The 24324-nt window shown below is 47.2% G+C and overlaps 2 protein-coding genes across 4 annotated transcripts in view; one reads left to right on the top strand and one right to left on the bottom strand.

Annotated features, from left to right (window-relative positions):
* Acss2 (acyl-CoA synthetase short chain family member 2) overlaps positions 1–3293 on the top strand; it is a 36773-nt gene extending 33480 nt beyond the window's left edge. For both annotated transcript variants that reach the window (XM_057780345.1, XM_057780344.1), the window contains 4 exons: positions 775–843; positions 1184–1360; positions 1902–1976; positions 2109–3293. In XM_057780345.1, the coding sequence (XP_057636328.1) occupies positions 775–843; positions 1184–1360; positions 1902–1976; positions 2109–2236 (449 nt within the window). In that variant the 3' untranslated portion in view covers positions 2237–3293. The remainder of the gene's footprint in view (positions 1–774; positions 844–1183; positions 1361–1901; positions 1977–2108) is intronic.
* Gss (glutathione synthetase) overlaps positions 3292–24324 on the bottom strand; it is a 33936-nt gene continuing 12903 nt past the window's right edge. The window contains exons 3-13 of one of the 2 annotated variants that reach the window (XM_057780346.1): positions 21129–21274; positions 18390–18465; positions 17974–18113; positions 17181–17297; positions 12230–12310; positions 12056–12133; positions 10481–10547; positions 7457–7651; positions 6927–7008; positions 4864–5053; positions 3292–3800 (exon numbers count right to left, since the gene is read on the bottom strand). In XM_057780346.1, coding sequence (XP_057636329.1) covers positions 3677–3800; positions 4864–5053; positions 6927–7008; positions 7457–7651; positions 10481–10547; positions 12056–12133; positions 12230–12310; positions 17181–17297; positions 17974–18113; positions 18390–18465; positions 21129–21274 — 1296 coding nt within the window. In that variant the 3' untranslated portion in view covers positions 3292–3676. The remainder of the gene's footprint in view (positions 3801–4863; positions 5054–6926; positions 7009–7456; positions 7652–10480; positions 10548–12055; positions 12134–12229; positions 12311–17180; positions 17298–17973; positions 18114–18389; positions 18466–21128; positions 21275–24324) is intronic. The other variant, XM_057780347.1, reaches the window with a different exon arrangement.

Genomic DNA, 24324 nt, shown 5'->3' with positions numbered 1-24324 from the left:
CACATACACACATACACACACAATGGGGGAATGGCTAATTAGTATCTGGAAAGTAATTTTTAATGTTCTAAAAATATACATGAGATTGGGTATATTACTTATTGCCATGGAACAAATTATACCCAAAGTTGGCAGCTTCAAATAACACATTTCTCATAGCTTCCTGAGGGTCAGGATCTGGGAGTGTCTTGGTTGGGTGGTTCTCAGGGTGTCTCATGGGTTAAAATCAAGCTGTTAGTGGAGGCTGTAGTCACCGGGAAGTTTGGCAGAGCTTGGAGGGCCTATTTACATGCTGGCTCACATGGATTTAGGCAAGAATCCTCAGGAATCCACTTGATGCGGGTGCTGGGAATATGGGTGCGTGGGTTCTAGGGCCTCTGAAAGAACAGTAAGTTTAGGCAGAATCTCTCCATAGGATTACTCACAGGACATCTGGCTAAGCCACAAATGACCCAAGAGAATATGACCAAGATGGAAGCTAAAATGTCTTCAATAAGCGAATCTCAGAAGTGACATCTATCATTTCTGTCAAATTCTGCTGGTCACATAGATTAATGAATGCTGTGTAACGAGAAAGAGAGCTGTAGGCTATAAATACTAGGAGATGGAGATCAGTGGGCCATCCTGTAGGCTGGTTGCCAAGGTAAACAAAAGTGGAAGTAGGAAAACTTGTTAAAAGATTACCATAAGCTACTGTAGTAAGTTTGCCAGTTTTTATAATATAAATCGTGTACCCTGCTGTAGGGTTTTACTGTGTTGAATATTTCTTTCCAGGCTGCCGCCGGGATCAGGATGGCTATTACTGGATCACTGGCAGGATTGATGACATGCTCAATGTATCTGGTGAGAGCCTGCATCTCCTCCCATTTCATTAGCTCTTTCCCCTTGCAAATCCTAGCAAAGACTTGAAAGAGAGAGCAAGGACTATCCCATTTTGAGGCTGTGGTATAGCATTTGTCATTCAGTCCTGGCCCCGGGTTGTGGAGGAAAAGTATAATGCGTGCTAGGATATGCCAGGCAAGGATCTAGGATGGTCGAGACAGGCTCGGAGGTGTGCCATGGGGAACAGTGAATGAAAGCCTTCCTTATTGGACCAGATTAGATCAGGCCTGTGCAGATGGAGCAAGAGCTGGGGCAAGGAAGGGCTGAGATCCCTCTCACGCATTTCCCTTCTCTTGACAAGGACATCTTCTGAGTACAGCAGAGGTGGAATCGGCACTTGTAGAACATGAGGCTGTGGCAGAGGCAGCTGTGGTGGGCCACCCTCATCCCGTGAAGGGCGAATGCCTCTACTGCTTTGTCACCCTGTGTGATGGCCACACCTTCAGCCCCACCCTCACCGAGGAACTCAAGAAGCAGAGTAAGGAGCTTCCTTGGGCAGGAACTGAAGGATCTGCAAGTTACCGGGGAGAGGCTACAGCAATCTAGAGACCCCAGGAGTCCTGTGGGGTGACTGGTGTCTTCCCACTTAGTCTCCACACACTGGGGTAATAATAGCCACGAGTTTCAGAAAACTCTCTGTATCACCACCAGGATCAGTGCTTTAAACGCTTTATCCCTTTTAACTCCTATAGTTACCTTCACAAAATAGATCCTGTTGTTGCTCTAGTTCTAAAGGTGAAGAGACTTCAGGTGCACAGAAGTTAAACTATTTGCTCAAGGCTATGCTGCCAGAGGTCTGACTCAAACTTTAGCAGATTCTAGGGACAAAGTTCCATGGACATGGATTAAAATAAAACAAAGGAGTAAAGAGACACCGTGTTAAGAGAGCCAGGAACAGTAAGCTTCAGAGTGACTCTAGGCAGAACTTTGAAGAAGAAACAGCTGGGGAAGCAAAGCCATAGCTTCAGGAAGTCTGGCTAAAGGCACTAAAGAAATGCTTGATAATTTGTTGGTTCCAGTTAGAGAAAAGATTGGCCCCATTGCCACACCAGACTACATCCAGAATGCACCTGGCCTGCCTAAAACACGCTCAGGTAAGTTCAGAGTCCTCCAGGGACTGGGACGGGCTAAAGCCCAGTGGTGGCTGGTGTGTGGTTGAAAGTCCTTAAAAGAGCAGGGATCAGTCAGCATTGTTACCAATTAATAAGAGGTGTGTGGGTTACCAGGCAAAATCATGAGGCGAGTACTCCGGAAGATTGCTCAGAACGACCATGACCTGGGGGACACGTCTACAGTGGCGGACCCATCCGTCATCAGCCATCTCTTCAGTCACCGCTGCCTGACCACCCAGTGACCATGACTCTTGTCCAGGATGTCCCTGTGCTTGGCTCTCCGAACTTCTGCCCATCCACCCTGCCCCCTGCCCAGGAGTATAAGAGCCAACGCTGGCTGACACTTCAGCTGAAACTAGGGAGACAGTTTCCTAGACTAGTGGGTAGAAGGGACAGGGCGCAGGTCAACTTCAGACTGATATGCTCCTAGACCACAGAGAGTCTCCAAGCCCAGGGCAGAGACTTGACACCTGTCCTCAACCACAGTGAGCTATTCAGAGTGAGGGCCTCCACAGAAGCAGGGAAGTAGCTCTAATCTTTTCAGCTTTCTGGAAAAGCACCAGTTCTTTTCTTGGGTAAGCCCAAGCCTTTAGAAATGACAGTTTGTGAGTCTATGAATAATTATTTTTTAAAATTCCTTGTTGTTTCTGTTCCATGTCTGAATTCCTTGCCAGATGGTAGCACTGTCTGCCCATTTGCTCTGGAGACTGTCCAGGTGGGTTCAGTCTGCAACGTGTTTTCCTATCAGCTGTTTCATTGAAAGAATGAGATATGCTTTGTTCCCAGAACCAAGGGAGTAACCTTCCCCGTCCTGCCCCACGAACAGAAGAACCCTGCCCACAAGGGGCACTCTTGGTGAAACTCTTCTTGTACCCTTTTGTGCTCAAGACTCACTGTTGAAGGAATAAAGTTTATGAGCTCAAGAAGAGAACTGGTTTCCAGGCATCTGTGTGTTCGTTAGCTGCTCTGATGTGTGTAGCAGACGGGAAGAGGATTTCAATTCTACAGACTGCCCCAGAACCCTGTGTTTGGGCAGAGCTGGGCGAAGCTTCATTCTCAAGACTTCTGATAAACCCCAAGCCAAGAGTATTGAAGCCAATTCACAACTATGACGTCACATCAGGGGTGCTCTTCCAGTCTTGACCTCACTGTCCTCTGAAAGCTTTAGCAAGTGACTAACGATTAGGACTTCAGGGTCTCTTCTACAGGAGACCCCCAGTACAACCCAGTCACCTTTCCTGCATATCCACCCAGGGCTGCCTCCTCCCAGTGGTCCATGAGACAATGAATCACTGAATCAGCATTGTTGCTTTATTTAGGGCAGAGCTGGGGAAAGTCTATGCCCTTCTCCCCCGCTCCTCAGTCCTACTCCAAGCCAGGCACTGGAACCCCTGGAAAGGCTCACGAGAGGGTAATGAAGACCTGCAGGGCTTATGGCCTTTACCTCAAGCAGCTTCTCCCCACACTCTCCAAGATCTGGGGACCTCCAGAATCATAGCTTTTATAGTCCTCAGACAGAAGGCCAAGAGAAAGTACACAGATTTTTCCTTCCCTGAAGACCCTGGAGGTCTACAGAAGAGACAAGCTTCCTTAAGGTGGGGACAGGGGTAGACCCTCAGGAATTAGGAGAGGAATGCCAAGCACAGGGGACAGAAGGTCTCAAGTGAAGTTCAGGATGTGCCTCACACAGGGTAGGGGTTGTCCAGGACTGCTACTCCTGCAGCCACGCCTCCATCTGCGTGCTCAATGGCTTTGGTGCGAAGCAGGTGCCCCACGTGCTTGTTCATCACAAGGGTCGTTCCCTGTCTGTAGAAATGGGGTCAGGAGACACAGCATTAGGAAGCCAGGCCTTCTCTGATTCTACCTGGCTGGCAGACTGGACGGGGCTACGTTTAAAAAGTGCTGTGACATTAGAGTCAGATTGGAATTGCATCCTAGCTTAGAAATTATTAGCCTTGAAGTTTCCTAAAAATGCCCTTAATTTAAAATTGAGAAATACCCCTTATATACAAGATGGCCATTTGGATTAAATAAAGCAAGCAAAGCATACAGCATGGTTCAGGTGTACATTTACGTCCTGGGCTAGACACTTCCCGTGATGACAGTAAGAGCAGGGTAGGGAGAGTAGCAGGTAAACGTGGCAAGTGGTTAGAGGGTTTGTGGAAGGGCAAGGCTGTGGTAGAGGGCATGGAGCATTTGCTGTCTTTACCTTGCCCTGACCTTAAAGGATTTTGCAGGAAGTTGCATTAGGGCCTTGATTTTTACCAATTTCAAAGTTCTCTTTTCTTTTCTTCCTTTCTCTCTTCTTTATTTGAAATAGGGTCTCACTATGTAGCCTTTGAGGTCCAGGAATTCCCTAGCCTCTAACTCATAGATATCTGCCTGTCTGTCTCCTAAGTTCTAGGACAAAAGGCATGCACTACCGTGCCCACTTTCTTCTTGATTCTTAGTATTCAAGTCTAAATCCAGAAGCCTCTCAGTTCTTCAAAGCCACTGAACCCCCTCCTCTCTCTCATCTTTCCCTGGAATCCCTATTGGTTTTAGAGCTGGACCCAAACTTTCATATTTCCTGGAGTCTCCTGTTCCTTCTTGCCAGTATCTTTTCTCAGTCCTCTTCGTACCACACACAACGTCTTTTACAGCTTAAAGCATGTCTCTCCCAGGCTTCTCTTGTTAGCTCTGTGGGCTGGGTACATCCTGGGTCTTTGGCCTTACTTAACAGACAAGGAAACACATAATAAAACTAGGACTTGGCAGAGCTGAAACTGCAACCCAGGACTCACAACTCTATTCAAGGCTCATTCTGTGCTTTCTTGGCTGGCACTCTTTGTAGGGAAGTAGTAGGAGGAGCTGCTCCTGACTGGCTTACCTGACATAGACTCCAAAAATACCCAGTTCTGAGATGCACTGGACCACGCAGGCAGGGCTGCCAGGCCGCAGGAGGCAATTCCCAAAAGGTTCAGGCTCAATCTTCTCCATGAGGATGTAGGAAGCCCTCTCCTCGCTGTCCTTCAGCTGCTCCAGAGCTTGCACCATTTCCTCCCCATACAGGTTATTACCTGCAATTAAAACGGCCCGTCACACAGACCAGGAAATGTCACCTTAACAAGAAAGTCCTTATGCAAGTGAACACACCCATCACCACACTGTTCTGCCGGCTTTGCACATCTATGGACATTTCTCTTCAGTCACCATTACTGGTTCCTTCTCTTTCTTAACTGTTGGGGTTCTCTGGGCATGGGGAGATGGCTCAGTCTGTAATGTGTTTGTTGTTCAAGCACAAAGACCAGAGTTCAGATCCCCAGCACCCACATTAAGCTAAGTGTGTGTGTGTGTGTGTGTGTGTATGTGTGTGTGTGTAACACTCTCTCCTAGTGCTGGGGAAGTGGAAGGTGGAGACAGGAGGATCCCCAGAGCTTGCTGGCTAGCTGCTAGACTAGTTAGCTGGTGAGTTCCAGGTTCAGTGACAGGCTATTTAAAAAAAAAAAAAAAAGGCAGAGCGCAATAGGGAAGACACTGGATGTCAACCTCTGGCATCTACATGCATGCACATATGTGGGAATATGCACACACAAGTGCACACACACATAAACACAAAGATGTTGAGGTTCTCTAGGAATTCTCTACCCTTGTTCTGTCCACTATGTACTTCTGTTCCTAAGGTTTCATCCAAACTGTATAAGTTATATCCCAAATCTTTAATTCATGCTCTTCTAGAAATCAAAAGCATATATCTCAGGTCTCTACTGCAATATCCACATGGAAATCTGTTTCTGCTAGAACTTGCTTCTCCTGAATCTTCCTACTCCTAATAACATGAAAAGCATCCCTGAGTCCTGTTTAAGTTCACTCTCCCTGTTACCTAAGTTACTAACTCAGAAAAGTCTCCATCCATGTTCTATATGGTCATAACCCTAGTCTGGGCCTCTACATGGGCCTTCTTGACAATGGTGTCAGCCTCCTTCCATGGCCCCTCTCAGCTGAAGCACTAAGCAGTACAAGTTTCCATCACTGCTAAACTACTTGTCTCCTGGATGGCCCACGTGTCCCTTCCCCGCTTGAAACTTTAATGGCTTCCTACCTCAGTTCTGACAAAATGCAGTCTATAGCCCGTACCTGTGTCTACACATGTGGAGACAGACACCAATATTGAAGCCTCTTCTTCAACTGCTCTCGACCTTATGTTTTGAACAGGTTCTCTCACTGGACCTGGAGCCCACTGTTTCAGCTAGACTGGCTAGCCAGTGAGCCTCAGGATCTGCCTTTCTCTGCCCCGCACCCCCAAGTCCTAGAGGCAGAGATGCTTGCCACTGTGCTGGGCTTTACAGTGGGGGCAGGGGTCCAGTGCTTGCACAGTAAGCACTTCATTGACTGAGCTACCTCCCCAACCCCAAATTTCCCCAAATATTTTCAGTATTTCTTATAATCGGGTCTCCAATACCTATGCCCAGTCCAACTCTAGCCTCACCATTCCTTATTAACCTCTAGTCCAGTCCGTGTTTTCATGGCCTACTGTTTTTGCTTAAATGGTCTTCAGTTTAGAATGATCTTTCCCCTTTCCTACCAAGAAAACTCCTACCTGTCCCTTCAGACCCAGGTGGAAAATCAAGTTTGTATGGCAGACATGATCCCTGCCCTCGAGAAGATGACAGTAAACAGGAGTACAGCCAGGTAGTCCCTTAGATCTCAGAATGCACCCATTCTGTTTCTCTATAGTCTGCCCATAGGCATCTCAAACTAAGGTTGTCCAAATTCTCCAGTGTGGTTCATCTGGGCCCCTTGTACTCCACAGGGCTCAGACCAGGGTGCTGGGAGATATGCTCTACTCTATGCAGGGATCTGTGTGGCTTTCTCTTGTAACCATTAAGCCTGAGACTGTATCCACTAGCAAATGCCCTTCACTGGGCAGTTCTACAGAGGAGATCCACCTACCTCCACCCTCTCTCTGGGGCTTCAGCACAAAGTGGCTAGGAGCAGCAAGGGCTTCAGCAATGGCCCGGTCCCCTTCTTCACCCTGAGAGCAGGCAGAAAGTAGTCACTAGAATTCAGACTGAGTCAGCCGAGGTCCGAGTGGTCATGCAGGGTGGTATCAGCGGGAGGGACAGCAGGGGAAATCATCTTAATTCCTGTAGGCTAGACACTCCAATATGGATGTGACCCTTAACTCCCTTGCAGCACTAAACATAGAACAGGCTCTTTAGGACTCTGCAGAGAGCCTGGAGAGTGGGTACCAATGTTCCCTAATTCACCTTAGTTGCTTCCCTGGGTTTCCATCCTTATCGTCATCATTGCTGAGGAATGGATTTTAGCTCCCACATTCTGGTCTCAAGGTTCAAGTGTTCTCCAGAGCACCAAGGATGTGAGTCATGCCAGCCATAATGCCAACTGCACTGCACCCTTCCCAACACATTTGGGTGCAGATCTTTGCTATACGGCCTAAGGTAGGAAAAAACACTACATACCATGTCCAATGAATAGAGGCCAGCAAAGGTGGCACGGAGGCGGGCCACAGCCTCAGGCTGGCCTGGGAGCAGCATTTCCAGCAGGCCCACCCTGCTCAGTTCCTGCTGCACCTTCTTGGTCCCAGCCAGCTGTGTGGCAATGTCCGGACACTTGGCAGCACATGATCTCTCTAGCAGTAGGCGTGCTTCCCAGTTCTGCAGAGGTAATAAGACCAAAGGGCCTTTACTGAATAGGTGCCAGACACCATGCCTTTTAATCTTCAAGCTGATTATCATTGCAACATCCTTGGGAGGCAGATATGACCTCTCGGTTCACAGGATTCTTGCCTTTAGGGAGTTTGTGATCTAGCAAACTAATGCAAGTTCATAACTAAATGGAAAATTACTAACGAGGAGGGATAGGGGCTCACTGTATAGCTTTGTCTGGTCTGAAACTTGCTATGTACATAGAACAGGCACTAAAGGCACAGGCCACCACATTCAGCAGAAGACATTTTCTAAGAGTATAGAAAAATTGGTGAGTTTTTCTCCCCCCATCCCTCCCTCTCTCCTCCAACCATCCTATCTCTTGAGACAGAGTCTCATTTGGTAGCCAGGCTGGCCTGTCTTCCTACCTCAGCCTTCAGAGAGCTAGGACATTTGTCGTTTTTAACAAGATTTGGTTGTGGAACCTGGGACTTGCAATCATCCGGCTCCAGCTTCTGGAGTGCTGGGATTATGAACACGTGCCACCACACCTGGCTGGAAGGTTTGAAGGGCACGGGGCACTTGAATATACTTAGCTTCTCATAATAAAATCCAACACTTAAAAATCCGGTTAACATATAATCTTTAGCCCTTTATCAAATAAAAGTCCATTCCTTACCATGACCTACAAGACCCTGTGAGACCAAGTTCCCCATGGTTTTTCATTTCATGCTGCTGCTTCCAGCTACTCCCCCTAACTATTGACCCCCATGTTCTAGCCAAACAAGCCTGCAATTGTCAAATTTCATTCCTTCTTCAGAGCCTTTTATGTATGCTTTTCTTTTGCCCAAAATTCTCTGCCTTTGGCTTTTCCCATGGATAGTCATATCTTTCTTATTTTCAAGTCTTCGTTCAGTCAATTTCCCCCTGACTATTCTACGTAATGTGGGGTTCCCCACAACATCTAGCTTTTCATCCTGTTCTTTCGGTCAAAGCCAATTACCTCTCAACTAGGGATTCCCCCGCAAGCTGGGTATAGCATTACATATTTGATTTGTAATGCTAACAACGCAGGGTATAGTATTACATATTGGTAATGCTAACACTCTGGCGCTTCAGCAGGGTCCTGAGCCCAAAGCAGGTCAGTTACAATAATGAGTTCCAGGGCAGCCTGGGCTATAGAATATGAGTCTGTCTCAATAAACATAGCAAAACCAAATCTCAAAAAAAAAAAAAAATCATTTGTCTATTGTTTTTCTTCCTGACCCAGCTGTGTGTTCACCATAAGAACCAGATCCTTGGTTTCTGCCTTGTTTTCTCTTGTGTCCCCACAGAAAGGCAGTTTCTGACACCTCCCAGGTACTCAGTATCTGTTATTGTTGCTCAGTGAAGTGAAATTTGAGTAATTTCCTGACAACAGGCAGCCTGACAGGTGAAACTCCCTGGAGAGTGGGTCCTCAGGCAAGCAGGATCAAGCGAACAAAGGCCTGCAGCTGGCTAATCACAGGTTGAATAGTCTTGTTGTGTTAGGAGCTTAGAATACAAGAGACATCAGAGGATTGTGCCTCTAAGCTCTGGTTCCCATTCTCAGGCACTGGGTAGAAAATCTTGTCCAGATTACAGGCACCTGTTCACAACTGGCTCAAGGCTGAGCCCCCACCCAATGCAATGCTCTCCACTGGAGCGGCTTCACCTGATCTTCACCAGTCAGCTAACTAGTGGTTTGAGTACCACTAGAAGCCAAAGTACACATGCCAGAAGGCCCTGGATCTCCTTCCTGGAACTGGAGTTACGGAAGTTATAAACTGCCAAGTGGTTGAGAAGCAAACCTGCGTCCTCTACAAGAGCAGTAAGCGCTCTTAACCGCGGAACCTCTCCCCAGCCCTTATTTCTTTACATCCGGGAAAGCAGGGCTGTGCAGCCTTTCCTCCACGGCACAGATGCTAGCGGGGCGGGGGGGGGGGGGGGGGGGAGAACGGCATATTCAAAGAGCAGTGGTCTGAGAGTCGGAATCCGGGGGAGTTCTTGTGGGGTTTTAGACAAACCTCTGCATGGCTCCCAGCCTTAGTTTCCTCATCTGTATAATAGGGATAATTATAAATCTCACAGGATAGTTGTTAAGAGTTAAATAAAATGTGTAGAAAGTAATTTTTGAAACTACATGGTGGTTAGCAGGATGAGGTAATATCAGGATTGCCATGAACATAAATGAGAACATGATAAAACAAACAAAAAACCTTTCTGATTCAGATAGAGGAGAGATAAGGAAAATAAAAGTGGTCAGGAGAGCTGGGGATGATGACTCACGACTAGACCGTCAGTGTCTGCACGGCTGAGATGGGAGGCTGCCACTCACTGGAGGCTAGAGTCGGGCTGGGCTACAAAGGAAGACCTTGCTCCTCCCCATCCAAAGAAAAAAGCCACAGAAAAGAACAAAGAAAGGTAGGTGGGTGGTTGGCCTGGAACTCTTGCATCAGCTAGTAAGGGCTTACTGTTCCAATCTCTTCCCAGATCTTTGTTCAAAGCTGTGAAACTCAACATTGCACCAAGGAAGTCAGCAGTGCTATAGATTAGGGGTCTTCCTCTTAGGAAGATGTTTGTTCGCCAACACATCTCCAGAAAATGTGTGAATGGCTAACACACCACAGACAGACTCCAAAGGACTCAGAGCCTGAAGATCCAGTGGAGGGGAAGGGAACGAAGCCTACAAGGAGAAAGGCGTTCCCAGGAGCCGTCCCCTGAGCAGAAGGCAAGCAGAGTGGTGACGCCCGAGCTGGGTTTCTGTGGAGCTCTGGTAGGCTTCTGGAGGGAGAGACTGGCCTAATAGAAAATACCAACCTGTGGATTATACTGACTGGGCATGTAGCCATCTCGGAAGTAAACCACAGCAACTTCCTGGTCATCCCTGTAACACAGGATAGAAAAAGCTTCTGAGCGAAATCCTTACTGATATGTTCGGTAGTTCAGTCTATTTCAGGATACATCAGAGTACACGTGGCAGTCCGTAAGGCGAGCCTGGGCGGGGTTTGCTAGAATTAGTGAAAGCAGAAAGCTAGTACGTCTATTAAAAACAGGTGTGCAGCACACAATGCTTTAGAATATTCTGGACCTAAAGTTATTTTAAGACGGCCACAGGGGCCAGACAGTGTAGTACACGTCTTTAATCTCAGTACTTGGGAAGCAGAGGCAGGTGGATCTCTGTGAGTTCAAGGTCAGCCTGTTCTACAAAATGAGTTCCAGGACAGCCAGAGCTACACAGAGAAACCCTGTCTTGAAAAACAACAACAACAAAATGGAAACAAGAAGGTCAGTATAGGTAAAACTAAAAACACGTGTATCCAAAATTCTGAGTGAAAGAATCATATTGCCATAACCAGCAAAGCAGAATTGTATTTCATATTTCTACTGCTTAAAGAAGCAGAAACCGGACAGTCTAAAATTTCTTAAACCAGTGGTGGGGATGTGCAGAAACTTGACTCTAATTAAGATAAGTTCTTCCCCTTTCCCTTGGCCTATTTTATATTATCTAGTTTATTTAAAGAGAAAACTAGGTGCTTTGTGTTGTTATGATAACAGCCCATTTGGAAATATCTGAAGTGGGATTGTGAAAGTCCGTGGAGGCTCTTAACATTTGTGTTACTTTGTTTTTTGAGACAGGGCCTCTCATATCCCAGGATGATCTGGAGCTCACTTGGAAGCTCACCTGGTACCTGAGAATGACCTGGAACCCCTGATCTTCCTGCCTCCACTTCTCAAATGCTAGGATTATATATGTGTGCCATCAAGCCAGGCTACATTCTTTTAAGACAGGCTCTCACTATGTAGCTTTCTAGGTACTTAGAACTTTCTATGTAAACCAGGCTGGCCTAGAACTCAGAGATCTGTCTGTCTCTGTCTCTGGAGTGCTGGGACTAAAGGCACGTGCCAGCAGGCCCAGCCCTGACTAGGTCTAACTCTGTAAACTGTAGTGCACCCAAATATGTTGTACTAAAGCTACAGAGTGGTGGCCCATGGGAAAAAATAGGGTCTGGCTTACAAGACAAATCCAGGCTACAGACCAGACGGGTGAGAATGAGCCTATGCCCCTGCCTGCCCAGCCTAACTGCTCTGGCCTGTCTTGTCCAGTCACAAAGAGCAGCAAGAAAACTTTGAAAACCTCAGGGTGCTACAGGAAAGACTAAGGTCGTCTTTAAGGACGATGCCCTTATCTAGAAGGTCAGCAGCTCTGACATACCCCGTTAGAAGCAGAGCGCGGCTATGCATTCCTAAAGTTTCCTCCAAGGATGAGGTATTTCAGAAATTAGGAGAAAAGAAAACAAGTTATCATATTCCCAAAAGGAAAGCTCATTAGTGATAGGAGGAAGCAAGAGAGGTTCTTCAGCAGCTGTCTAGTGCCTCTTTGGAGATGCTCACATGAACAGCCTTCGGTTCTGGTCTAGGGAACCCCTTTCAGCAACATCTTCAAATCTTCGCCGGATTACATGGATGTTCCTGGGAAAGAAGGATGAGAATCAGAGGTAATGGGTGCAGCGTTTAGAGTGGCCCTCCCACTAGGGGCCACACCCGCACGTCTCTTCCTTTACTTGCCTGTCCAGTAGCTCATTCTCTATGGCACGCTGGTCAAATATGTTCCTTTCTTTCTCTTGAGCGATCAGTAGTACCACAGCACTGGAGAGAGAGCATACGTGAGCGGGGGCTGCTACCCAGCTGGTCCTTCCTGCACTCCTTTAGAGCAAGGTCAGAGCACAGCTGCTCAGGTAGCCCTGAGGATGCAGGCTCTAATCCCAGCACTTGGGGTGGGATGGGGCAAGAGGATCGTGACTTTGAGGTCAGTCTGGGCTACACAGCAAGAACCTGTGTCCAAACAGAAAGGAAGGAGTGAGGAGGTGACTCGGAACCCCCCCCCCCACACACACACACACAAAGCTAAGCAGCCTGTCTGTCATCCCATCACTGGGGAAGCGGAGACAGGGGACTCCCTGGGGCTTGCTGGCAAGTCAGTCTAGCCAGATTGGTGAGCTCCAAGTTCAGTGAGAGGCTGTCTCAAAACTAAGATGAAGAGATATTGAAGAAGACAGTAGACATTGATCACAAGACAGACAGACAGACAGACAGACAGACAAACAGAATATAGCTTCCCTGCAAGAACAGACGCAGTCTCAAATTAGGATTGCCTGAGGCACCAACACATTTCTTTAAAACAGGAACTGGGGTGGGGAAAGGAGGCATCTCTTATCTGTTCTCTAGTGGGAGATGAAATATTGTAATGATATCAAATATCTGTACAACTTAAAATTTAGATTTAAAACCATCTAACCGGGCTGGGGAGATGGCTCTGAGGTTAAGACCACTGACTATTCTTCCAGAGGTCCTGAGTTCAATTCCCAGCAACCATATGTGGCTCATAACCATCTATAATGAGATCTGGTGCCCTCTTCTGTTCTGTAGGCACACATGCAGACAGAACACTGTATACAAAAAATAAATAAATCTTAAAAAAAAATAAAAAAAATAAAACCATCTAACCTCACCCATTTTTTTCCCTAGAAGCCATCTTGAGCCATGTAAGATGGCACACTCTTGTGATCCCAGCACTCAGGTCGTGAAGGCAAGAGAATTAGGAGTTTAAGACTGGCCTGGGCCAGTAATGGAACATGGCTTTAATCCCAGCACTTGGGAGGCAGAGGCAGGTGGATCTGAGTTCGAGGCCAGCCTGGTCTACAAAGTGAGTTCCAGGACATCCAGGACTACATGGTGGGGGTCGGGGGGAAACAAAACTTTGTTTTACAAACAAACAAAAACAAGAGAGAGACAGAGACAGAGACAGAGAGAAACTGGACGGGGCTGCGTGAAACCCTATCCTAAAACAAGCAACAGAAAACCTAATACAATAATACAGCGATTCAAAAATCTGTCTAGGAGAATAAACACTGAGGAATGTTGGGTAAATGAACGACAATGCTGGGGTCAGAGGCTAACGACTCGTTATCAGACAGTAAAGAATATGATCCAAGAGTGGAGTTCTTACATGAAAAAACAAAAGAGCTAAGCGGAACCCTCCAGAGGCAACTACAAACAAGGTATCACCTCTGGGGACCACTCAGCCCTTCGGTGATGTCCACAGAGCCACGTTTGGTCTCACAGTATTATTCATGGGATCACTAAGGTATATGGGCCTCTCTGTTTATCTAAAAGTTTCTTAAAGAAGCAGAGGCTTGAACACTCAGCGAAAAGTTTATACCAGTTAAGATATCCTCAGTGTTAAACACAGGCTCTTCCTTCCCACAACTAGAGTCATGAGACTGGTGTCTTACAGTACCAAACGCCCTTTCTGCTATGGCTGCTCTGTTTTGTGCCGTGGCTTTTTACTCAGGCATTGGGAAGTCCAGACTTTGACTTAGTATTCTAAGCGTATATTCTGACCTATGAATTGGCCCTTCATCCACCTCTGCTCTTTCCAACCTCAGCTGAACGTCTTAGTCTAAACTGTGTTCACCTGACCTCTTTCTACTTGGCTAAATACTCTTCCAGCCTGCCTCAATTCAAGAGGACAGATAGGACATTTAAACTGAAAACTGACTTTAAGCTAGGATATGCAAGACAACATGGAAGTGGTTTCTCAGAAGCCATCTTGCCTTGAGAGGTCCAAGGGCCAAAGGCCTTGCTCTTCCATTTTGTTCCCTGAACCACTCTGCTTTTAGGTGTTTGGGGTAAGTGGGCAGGGTGGCACCTGGCCCAGGATGGCTCACCTCCAAGAAGAGGCAAAGGAGGAAGTTAAAATGGAATTTCAAACTCTGGCCAATTAAGCCAGCCTTTCCACTTGGCAGGCAATGGGAGCCAGGTTCAGAAAACACATTCTACCTCCTTCGATTCTGAGAAATGCGGGCTGAGCAGACTTGGAAAGCTGTCGGTTGAGGAAGGTGACCTGGAAATAACATGCTGGCCAGGAGAGAGGGACAACAATCTCAGTCCCAGCTCTGCCAGTGATTTGTGGTGTCCTTGAGCAGGGCAGTTAACTTTTTCCCTGAGTTTTAATTGTCTCCTCTATGAAACAGAAGTGTTAATATCAATAACCATCCTTCTGCTCATTCTAACTCTGGGCCCTGTATTTTACTGTTGTTTCTTAAAGACTTAATTCTAGTTATGCATGCTTAACTGTGTGGTTGTATGCCATGTGCATGCAGGTGCCCCCAGAGGCCAGAAGAGGCTACCTGATTCCCTGGAGCTCGAGACATAGGTGGCGTAAGCGACCCCATGTGCTGGGAGTCAAACCAGGTCCACTGGAAGATCAGGAAGCACTCTTAGCCTCTGAGCACCTCTCTAGCCCTAGGCCCTTAGTTTTGAAAGCATGTGTTTAACTGAAATCACAATTTTACAGAATGTTATAAGCAACCCATCTGGGAATTGAACTCAGGTCCTTTGCAAGAGCAATAAATGCTTTTAACTGCTAAACCAACTCGCCAGCCCCATTGAAATCAAAATTTTATAATCAGGACAGGTGGTACAGGTATACAACTCCCTACTTTGGAGGCTAGAGCAGAGGATTGTCCTGAGTTCAAGGCCCATGTAGGCTATATAACAAGACCCTGTAGCCGGGCGGTGGTGGCGCACGCCTTTAATCCCAGCACTCAGGAAGCAGAGGCAGGCAGATCTCTGTGAGTTCAAGGCCAGCCTGGTCTACAAGAGCTAGTTCCAGGACAGGAACCAAAAGCTACAGAGAAACCATGTCTCGAAAGATCCAAAAAAAAAAAAAAAAAACAAGACCCTGTCTCCAAAAAGCAAGCGATAATATAGCTGGGAGGCAGAGCACTATTCTGGCACACACAGGCCCTAGATTCGATCCTCAGCCTGACAAAAAAGTTTTTAAAAAGGTAAACAAATGCCGGGCGGTGGTGGCACACGCCTTTAATCCCAGCACTCGGGAGGCAGAGGCAGGCAGATCTCTGTGAGTTCGAGACCAGCCTGGTCTACAAAGGGAGTTCCAGGACAGGCTCCAAAGCTACAGAGAAACCCTGTCTCGAAAAACCAAAAAAAAAGTAAACAAAATTATAATTTAATTCTCAGATTTCTTTTCTTAAAAAGATTTCTTCTCAGGCAGAGTCTGGTCTGTATTCCTGGTATGACTGACCCTGAACTAAAAGAAAGGCCTTCTCCTATTTCAGCTTCCTGAGTACTGAAATTACAGGTGTGTTTTGTTTTTTGAGAGAGGATCTTGATATGTAGATATATGGAACTTGCTATGTAAACCAAGCTAGCCTTGAACTCATAAAGACTCACCTGCCTCTGCCTTCTAAGTGCTGAGATTAAAGATACATATCACCATGCCCAGCTCAAGAAAAAAAATCTCAGAAAAGACATGCCAAGGTCATGTGCTCACTCCACAGACGAGGCTTACCCACTCTCACAGTGGGCAAAGCCAGTACCTGCTCAGGGCCACAGAGCCCTTACCCACCAGTGCCTCACTCTGGGTGCATGACTTTCTCCCCACATTCCTCTTGGCCTGGCCAGAGACTCCCTTTGCAGTGTTTGCCACTGGCAGTTTCTCAGGTGACCATCTCCTGACTTCACCTTCTTAAAATGGAACCTGGCCAAGGATCTACTCGACATCCTGTTTGTCTACCTTGTAAACGCTCAGAACTTGATGGAACCTAGAGAGGCGAGCAAGCCCAGAAAGGCTCGCTTGCAAGCAGCAGTACCATTACATATGTGGGTTCCAGGAGTTTATCACTGGGTTCTACTACCGACTCACCATCTGACTTCGAGCAAGTCACTGTACTTCTCTGAACCTCAGTTTCCTGGTCTGTAAAACAGGGAAGAGGAACGGCACCCCTCAGAGCACTCGTTCTGGGGGCTCAGTGGGACCCTGGGTGTAAAGACTCAGCAGGGGAACTGTGCTCACAGCACAGCAGCTAGCAGCGGCCTCTCAACTATCTGGAAGTCACTTACCCAGCATCTTCACACATCTGGAACATGGTTGAGAAATAGGAAGAAAGCAAAGAAAACACTTCTAAGCAGTTAAAATGGACACCATAAAGTTCCCAGATCAAAACTGACCTCATCAAAGAGGTCCTCACGCTTTTTACGCACGATTAGAACAACCAGGATCCCTGTTTTCCCCCAAACCACAGCAAGTGGGGAGGCAGAGGGAGAGCAGCAGAGGATCCCTATGGCAAGCACACTGAGAGCGGTGAAATGTGAGCGCGGTGACGACGAAGCCAGCATTACAGAGAAAATGGATAGGAACTGAAGCCAGCAGCGCAGGCTCCTTCCAACCCTCGGTGGCACCCCTGCTTTACAGCGATCACCGTCCATCATCACAATGACCCCCCACTCCACAAGGAGACAGCAAGTTACAGTCAGCATCTCTTATTTTAGACGGAAACCCAGAACTCCACTAAAATATTTTTGGCACTTAAATGTGTAGGTTTCTATTCCTAGGAACACCCTTTTGTCTCCTACTGACGTCCAGCAAAGGAGAAGCTGCCCCACCATGACTGCTGACTCTAAAGGACACTGATGGCACCTTTCCACATCTTACTTAGCTGAGCCATAGAGCTCCCAGGCTTTGGCGATCCCCAGGGCCAGGCCCTTGCTGGGATTATTGGAGAGGATCTTGGCAGCTTCTTTGGTCTTTTTCAGGACGTTGAGAACATGTCTGTTGGAAAAAAGATGGCTGCTCAGTAATTTGGCAGACCAGCACACCATTCTACCCGTGACCTCGCAGACACCTGTAGGAGCATTATTCTGAAAAGCAGCCAAGTGCTTAAAGGCTCTTTGCCGCCATTCCTGGAGGACCCGCTATCGCTGGGATGTGCTGAGCTGTCCTTACCTGGATGGACATGCCCAGAGGAGCCCTGAGACCCTGTGTGGTCACTCCACCCCAACTCAGCTTCTAAGGGAGTAGGAGTACCTCACCTTGGGCTCCCAGGTACCACGTGGCATCCTGAGGCAGACCATATAAACTTGTAGTGACCGGGAGCACCCTGTGGCTAAGAAACCATTACTATGGCCTACCCCTCAGATGGAAGCTTCTCGAACCCCTCTGCTTTGGGTTCTGAGCTGCTCTCAGGCTTCAGATATGTGAGGCCTCTCGAAGGCATCATTCTCTGAGCCTGGAGTGTTAATTTGCATAGTGAGGGGCAGGGCTAAAATGCCATGAGCACTCCTCTTTCTGGCACACAAAAGATTTGATTTCAAGTAGGAAACTGTTCTGAGGAGAAGATGGTACCCAGGAAGATACAGTCCCAGAAGGAGATCCTTGGCTTAGCCAGTGACCAGAGGTCCATTGAGCTCTTCCCCACAATGTGCTCACAGCTGCCCTAGGAACCCACCGGTGCACAGCAGGAGTCCGGGAGGCCAAGCCCCCAAAGCTGGCAGAGATGGTGTTGATTTCAATCTGTTTCAGGGCTTTGGATCCATCTGCACTGCACTGGAACATGTAATCTGAGCGGTTCAGGCCCAGGAACACAGTCTGTGGAGAAACTGAAGGCTGAGGATACTGGCCCAGGGCTGACTTGGGGGTCTAGCCACAATGCACTCTGTAGAGCTAAGGAGGACCGCCTAATACTCCCATGCCCAGAAGGTCCATTCTGTCTTCCTGGACTGGCCTCTGGTATGTAGGCCCAATAGAGACCAGTCCAAGGTAGATTCCTATGAGAAGAGACTGAGGCCAATTCTATTAAGAAAACAAAAACAAAACAGCAGAGATAGAAGAGACAAGTTCCAGATGAAGGCTAGGAGTGGTTACCTGGGCAACGCCCTCTTTCAGGACTTGCTTGTAGATGTCAAAGAGACGGGCAGTATAGTCGTCCTTTTTGATGGTGCTAGGGAAGGAAAGACCATTTTTCAGGCTACACAAGACCTGCAAGCTGCGAGTCCCACCCCTACCCACTGACTTCTAGATACTTTCTGGTTTTGAATACCCATTCCAACCCAGCAGAAAATAGTGTCCAATAATCTACTCTAGAGCTAGATGACCTGGGTCCAAATCCAAGCTCCACCAGGCAATCTCAGGGAATCCTATCTGCTCTCTGTGTCTTAGTTTGCTCAACTGTGACAGGAAAAGATGACAGCCTTGTGGGGGAGAGGCCACGACACAATATGGTTTTTAAAAGTTCACACATCATGAATAACTGATAAGTGTTCTGGCTGACCTCACGTTAACTCTCCAGAGCTCCCCCTGTACTCTGGTCACCTCCCAGAGAAGTCTCCCCTCTTTCATGATGGCTCCCAGGGCAGTTTGCTGTATGCCTGTGGGTTTTTCAGGCCAGAGTACATATCCTGGTTTACTGCGTAGGTTGATCCTCGCGTGATGCCATTTCCTTAAAGAAGCCTCGCTATCCGTGCCAGATCCCTTATCTAGGTTCTCCCTCAGCACTGCGAATGGCTCCTTGACAGAGGTGATCAGAGATGCAATGTTCACTTATTATATGACAACCAATGGCATCCCTCCTGTCGGGCTAGAGACCGCATGGATGTGGGGCTAAGTCTAAGTGGGCTCATCGTCTTAGCCTAGTGTGCTGCGGTGGTGGTGACACGTGCTACGGGCTCATCCAGGATGGTTTTCTGGAGCCTTAGGAAGAAGCACAGCCAGGAGGAGTCTACCAGTCATTAACATCCATTGCTGCGTCTCAAGACTCAACAAAGTCTGTCCCTGGCCAAGCCAGGCTTATAGTTTGACCTGGTTACAGAAGTCTGTGGTGGAGCAGTGTGGGGTGGGCAAGTATAGCTGTCCTGAAGGCTCTTTAGGAGGACGACTTCATTCACTGGGGCCTTTCTTAGGCTTTAGCCCCCATGGAAAGTAGGACACATTTTCTCTTCTCTGAAGAGGAGATGCCTTTACAGCCAAGGCTATTTTTCTCTCTTAGAGGCTAGCTGTGATGGCGGTGGTGGTGATGGAGGTGGTGGTGGTGTGTGTCTGTGTGTGTGTGTGTGTGTGTGTGTGTGTGTACAGAAAGGAGAAGGTCTCCCACATAATCACATTGTCAGGTCTAAATGGGCTAACCCAGGCTGCTTGCAGTGAGCACAAAGCAAGCTCGTCCAGAGAAAGAAGGTGGCGGCAGGGTTCACACGTCACGACCCACTTGGTTGTTGGCTCCAAGGCAACGGTTTCCACACTCCCTATGACTATTGCTCCTCCTCACATTCAGCCTGTCCCCAATGAGTACGTCTGAGAAAGAGTTGGTCTCTAACAAAACAATCTAGCTCTCCATTGAAAACTTAATCATAAATACACAATTAGATACATATAGCACATGTATAAAACATTTATATATACATTTATTTCTAAAATAAGCAATTTATACTTAATTCCAAAATTAACCAAGAAACTTCACTTGCCTCAGGACCTGAAGTGGGGAGAAAAAGATCTAGCAAGAAGAGAGGAAGGAGTGACTACCTACTTGTATCTTGGGTATGGCTCAGTCTGCATTTTGTCCTACCCAAAGATATGAGGTTTTAGGTGACAAGAAAAGGTCATTAAAAACATTAATTGTGTTGGGCAGTGGTGGCGCACGCCTTTAATGCCAGCACTTTGGAGGCAGAGGCAGGCGGATCTCTGTGAGTTTGAGGCCAGCCTGGTCTACAAGAGCTAGTTCCAGGGCAGGCTCCATAGCTACAGAAAACCTTGCCTCGAAAAACAAACAAAAACAAAACAAAAAACATTAAACACATCCTTCTAAAGGAGAGATAAAGAAGGACCTTTGCTTAGAAGTTAAAGCCCAACAACCTCTCTTTTCTCCCAAACCAGGTCGTTTCCATAATTCCAAATGGAGACCTTTTCATCTTTGTTTTTGAGACAGGGTTTCTCTGTGTAACAGTCCTAGCTGTTCTAGAACTAGCTTTTGTAGACCAGGCTGGCCTCAAACTCACAGAGATCCACCTGATACTGCCTCCTAAGTGCTAGGATTAAAGGTGTGCACCACCACTGCCTGGCTAAAATGGAGACCTTTGAAAGACTTTATTTTATATATATGAATGTTTCACCCATGTGTGTAACTACACTTTGTCTAGTCCCCAAGGAGGCCAGAAGTGGGTGCTGGGTCCCTGAAACTAAACTTCTGGAAGGCTGTGAACCACCATGTATATGCTGGGACCTGAACCCTGGTCATCTGCTATAGCAGCAAGTGCTCTTAACCACTGAGCCACCTCAGCCCTCCCTCCCCAATGGAGATTTTGTCATCAAAATCGGGGTGGGGGTTACTGATGACAGAATCACAGCAACTGTAGGTCTCAGCCAACCTCATTTTTCAGATTAAGAAAGCAAGTCTCGGAGAAGAAGGACTTTCCTTTTGCTTGTCATACAAAGAGCAGCAGAGCCAGGATTAGAAGGCAGCTCTCCTCACTCCTTTTCTACTTTTTATTTCCTCTGAGGGGCACCTGCTCCCCACTCTACCAAGTTAATGAACACAGCAATAAGTCTGGCTTCCCAACTTTCCCATTCCAAGCTTTTAACATCTCTGGCCTCAGAGGCCTTAGCACTCAGTACCTAGACAGAGTTTGCTCCAGGAAGGCCACGTTTTGGCTGACAGCATCCACCAGCATGTTGAAATCCATCTGCACAGCATAGGCCTGCTCCAGCAGAGCACTAGGGACGAGTGAGGGGAAGAGCGTGAACGGGGCGTAGGTCACCACCTGATCAATGAGAAAGTGGGGCAGAGGGAGGGCACTGTGAATGGGGTATCTTCTTGCAAAGTCAGGCCTATGGATAACTGAGCACACAATTGCAGAATGGCAGTTACTTCAGGACAAAGTCGGATCCATGCATTACTGAGCACACAATTGCAGATCAGCAGTTACTTCAGGGAGGGAAGGATGAGAAAAAGCAGGAAAGGGTACAATGACAGCTTCTAGGTTCTGTGATGATTCTACAGGATTTTCTTTAAATGAGAGGCAAACAACAAAATAAAAACTCCCACAAAAATTAAGTACTTCCTGCATGTAAATCATTGTGCTGAATCCTTAAAGGGCCCATCATGTAACTCTGTGCAGAAGGTACTACTGCCATCCAAACTTAGTACATAAAAGACTTGAGAGAGAAATTGTGCAATGGGCCTGAAATATATTCAGCTGCTGGTGTTTGGACTTGAGCCAGGATGGTTACTAAACCACTCTGACACGCTCAAACGACATGTTCATCCATAACCATGCTCCCCTCCTATGCTCCTGAACGATATTTAAGCCAAGTCTATCCCCACATCAGGAACTCACACCCCAGGCCCCTGGCCTTCTTGCTGGGGTAGAGGGGAGAGCCTACTGGCAGGGCTGCTGAAGTTACTGAGTAGAGACCACCAGTGCCATGCCCTTGTCCTACTGCTAGAAATGACGACTCAGGTTAACAGGCTGGCACTGAGTTACACTCTGCGTTCTTTGAACTTTGACATAGTCATGAAATCAAAATGTCACGTGGGACAGTTACTCTAAAAGGCAAAAATGCCTTCTGAGATTTCTAACAATGAACTGGAACTTTGGAGATAATAAATAAACCCTGTGACTTGAATGACTTACCCTCTGAGTTAATATTAATTTGTCATTTAAGGTAGAAAGGGTTTATGGTGGTAGAAGTTTTATTAATATGCTTACTTAAAAAATTGCCTTGAACGAGATAATACAAACAATCACACACATTTTAAAAGAGTTCTAAATGGCTGGCCAGTGGAGGTAGTGGTGGGAGGCAGAGGCAGGCATATCTCTGTGAATTTAAGGCCAGTTTGGTTTACATAATGAGATCCAGGACAATCAAGGATATGTAGAGAGACCCTGTCTCAAACAAACAAACAAGCAAACAAAGAGTTTAGGGTACGTGGTAAGAACTGTGTCTCAATCCCACTTGAGCCTGAATCACCCAGTCCTCTTCCCGAGGACGAGGTGTATCTGTGTCAGTTCTCTTTATAGTGATATTTATGCTTTCAGACACACCATCTCCCTTTACACATGTAGAAAGATCTGGTCTCAAAAACACAGGAGCGGGATTATGCGGCTCATGAGAAGGGTGACCCAAAACACATGTACAATGACAACAGGTTTTAAGACTCGGGCTCAGGAGACTGTTTCTCTCAACGAGTCCATCTAATCTGAAAATTTCCCAGAGGTTTTCTGCGAAGACTTCTCTCTGTCCTGACCCCAGAACTCACTGTACCACTTGAACTTAGGATGAACAGCACATAGCTGTTCTGTGCCGTCCACAGGCCAAAGGCTGAGACACACAGCCTCTCACTTTTTTTTTTTTTTTTTTTTTTTTGGTTTTTCGAGACAGGGTTTCTCTGTGGCTTTGGAGCCTGTCCTGGAACTAGCTCTGTAGACCAGGCTGGTCTCGAACTCACAGAGATCCGCCTGCCTCTGCCTCCCGAGTGCTGGGATTAAAGGCGTGCGCCACCATCGCCCGACCAGCCTCTCACTTTTTAGAGAAAACAACAGCACACACATGGCAGGACCACTGTGCTTTGTCTCCAGGGAAACAGCAGGAATGGTGAGATGATGAAGAGCAGCAACTGCATCTTACCCCAGGCTGGCCTCACTATAGGCTGGGTGAGCTTGAGCTTCTCTCTCTCTTTAGTTATATAATTTTGTGTGTGTGTGTGTGTGTGTGTGTGTGTGTGTGTTTTCTATGGCATGCATGTGGAGATCAGAGGACAATTTCTGGGAATTCAGTCTTTCCTTCTACCACTAGGTCATGGAATCAAACTCAGGTCCTAAAGCTGAGTGGCAAATGCCTTTACCCACTGAGCCATCTAGTGGCCCAGTCTGGAACTTCTGATGCTTCTGATTCCACTCCCCAAGTGCTGGGATTCCTAAGTGCTGCTACCATAGCCTCCCAGTTTGATTTGGATAGATAAGCTAGCTAACTTTCCAATGCGGTTGCTGCTGCTGTTGTTATTATTATCTGCATGTGTGTGTATGGTGTATATACTTGCTTGTGTAGGTGAGTACCCGTGTACTGAGAGTTGTGTGCCGTCCACGACTGATCTCCACCTTTATTTTTTGAGACAGGGTCTCTCACTAAACGTGAAACTCAGATTTGACAGGACTGGCTAGCCAGCAAGCTTCAGAGATCGGCTTGTCTTCTAGTCCTGGGCTTCCAGGTGCCTACTACTGACTCAGGTGTGGATTTTGGGATCTGAACTCAGGCTCTCATGCCTGCTCAGCAGGTATTTCACAAATCTATCCATCTCCCCAGCCAGCCCCTACTGTTTAATGCTCAGTGGTAAGAGCACCAACTGCTCTTGCAGAGAACCTCAGTTCAACTCCCAGCACCCACATGGCAGCTCACAACCATGTGAGACTACAGTTCCGGGGGAGCGGAAGCCTCTTCTGTCCTCTGTAGGTCATGAGCACACATACACTTGGGCACACACAGAGAGCCATAAAATAGAAATAAATATTTTAAAATAAAAATGCTGGTAAATTTAAAAAGAGAGAGATGGAAGACGACACTAACAAAAATGTAATGCTGGCTTGCCTCTGCGGGAACAGCAGCGGGAGAGGGGAGCCTTCCTCTACATGGAATGTGCTTTTGAACAGCGCACCCAGCGCGTGTTATCATTTCAAAAATGAACTCATTTCTGAACCCTAAGATCTGGCTGCAGGAGCCAGATCTTCAGCCCGCATGTGCCTGGTCTGCCACGCTGATCTACATGGTGGAGGTCACAGTCCCCTCTGCCCAGTATCAAAAGCCTCTTTGGACG

The sequence above is a fragment of the Chionomys nivalis genome, chromosome 9 (assembly GCF_950005125.1).
Source record: "Chionomys nivalis chromosome 9, mChiNiv1.1, whole genome shotgun sequence".
Lineage (NCBI taxonomy): Eukaryota > Metazoa > Chordata > Mammalia > Rodentia > Cricetidae > Chionomys > Chionomys nivalis.
Note: the sequence above shows the minus strand (reverse complement) of the source record. Positions and strands in the feature narration are given on the sequence as shown.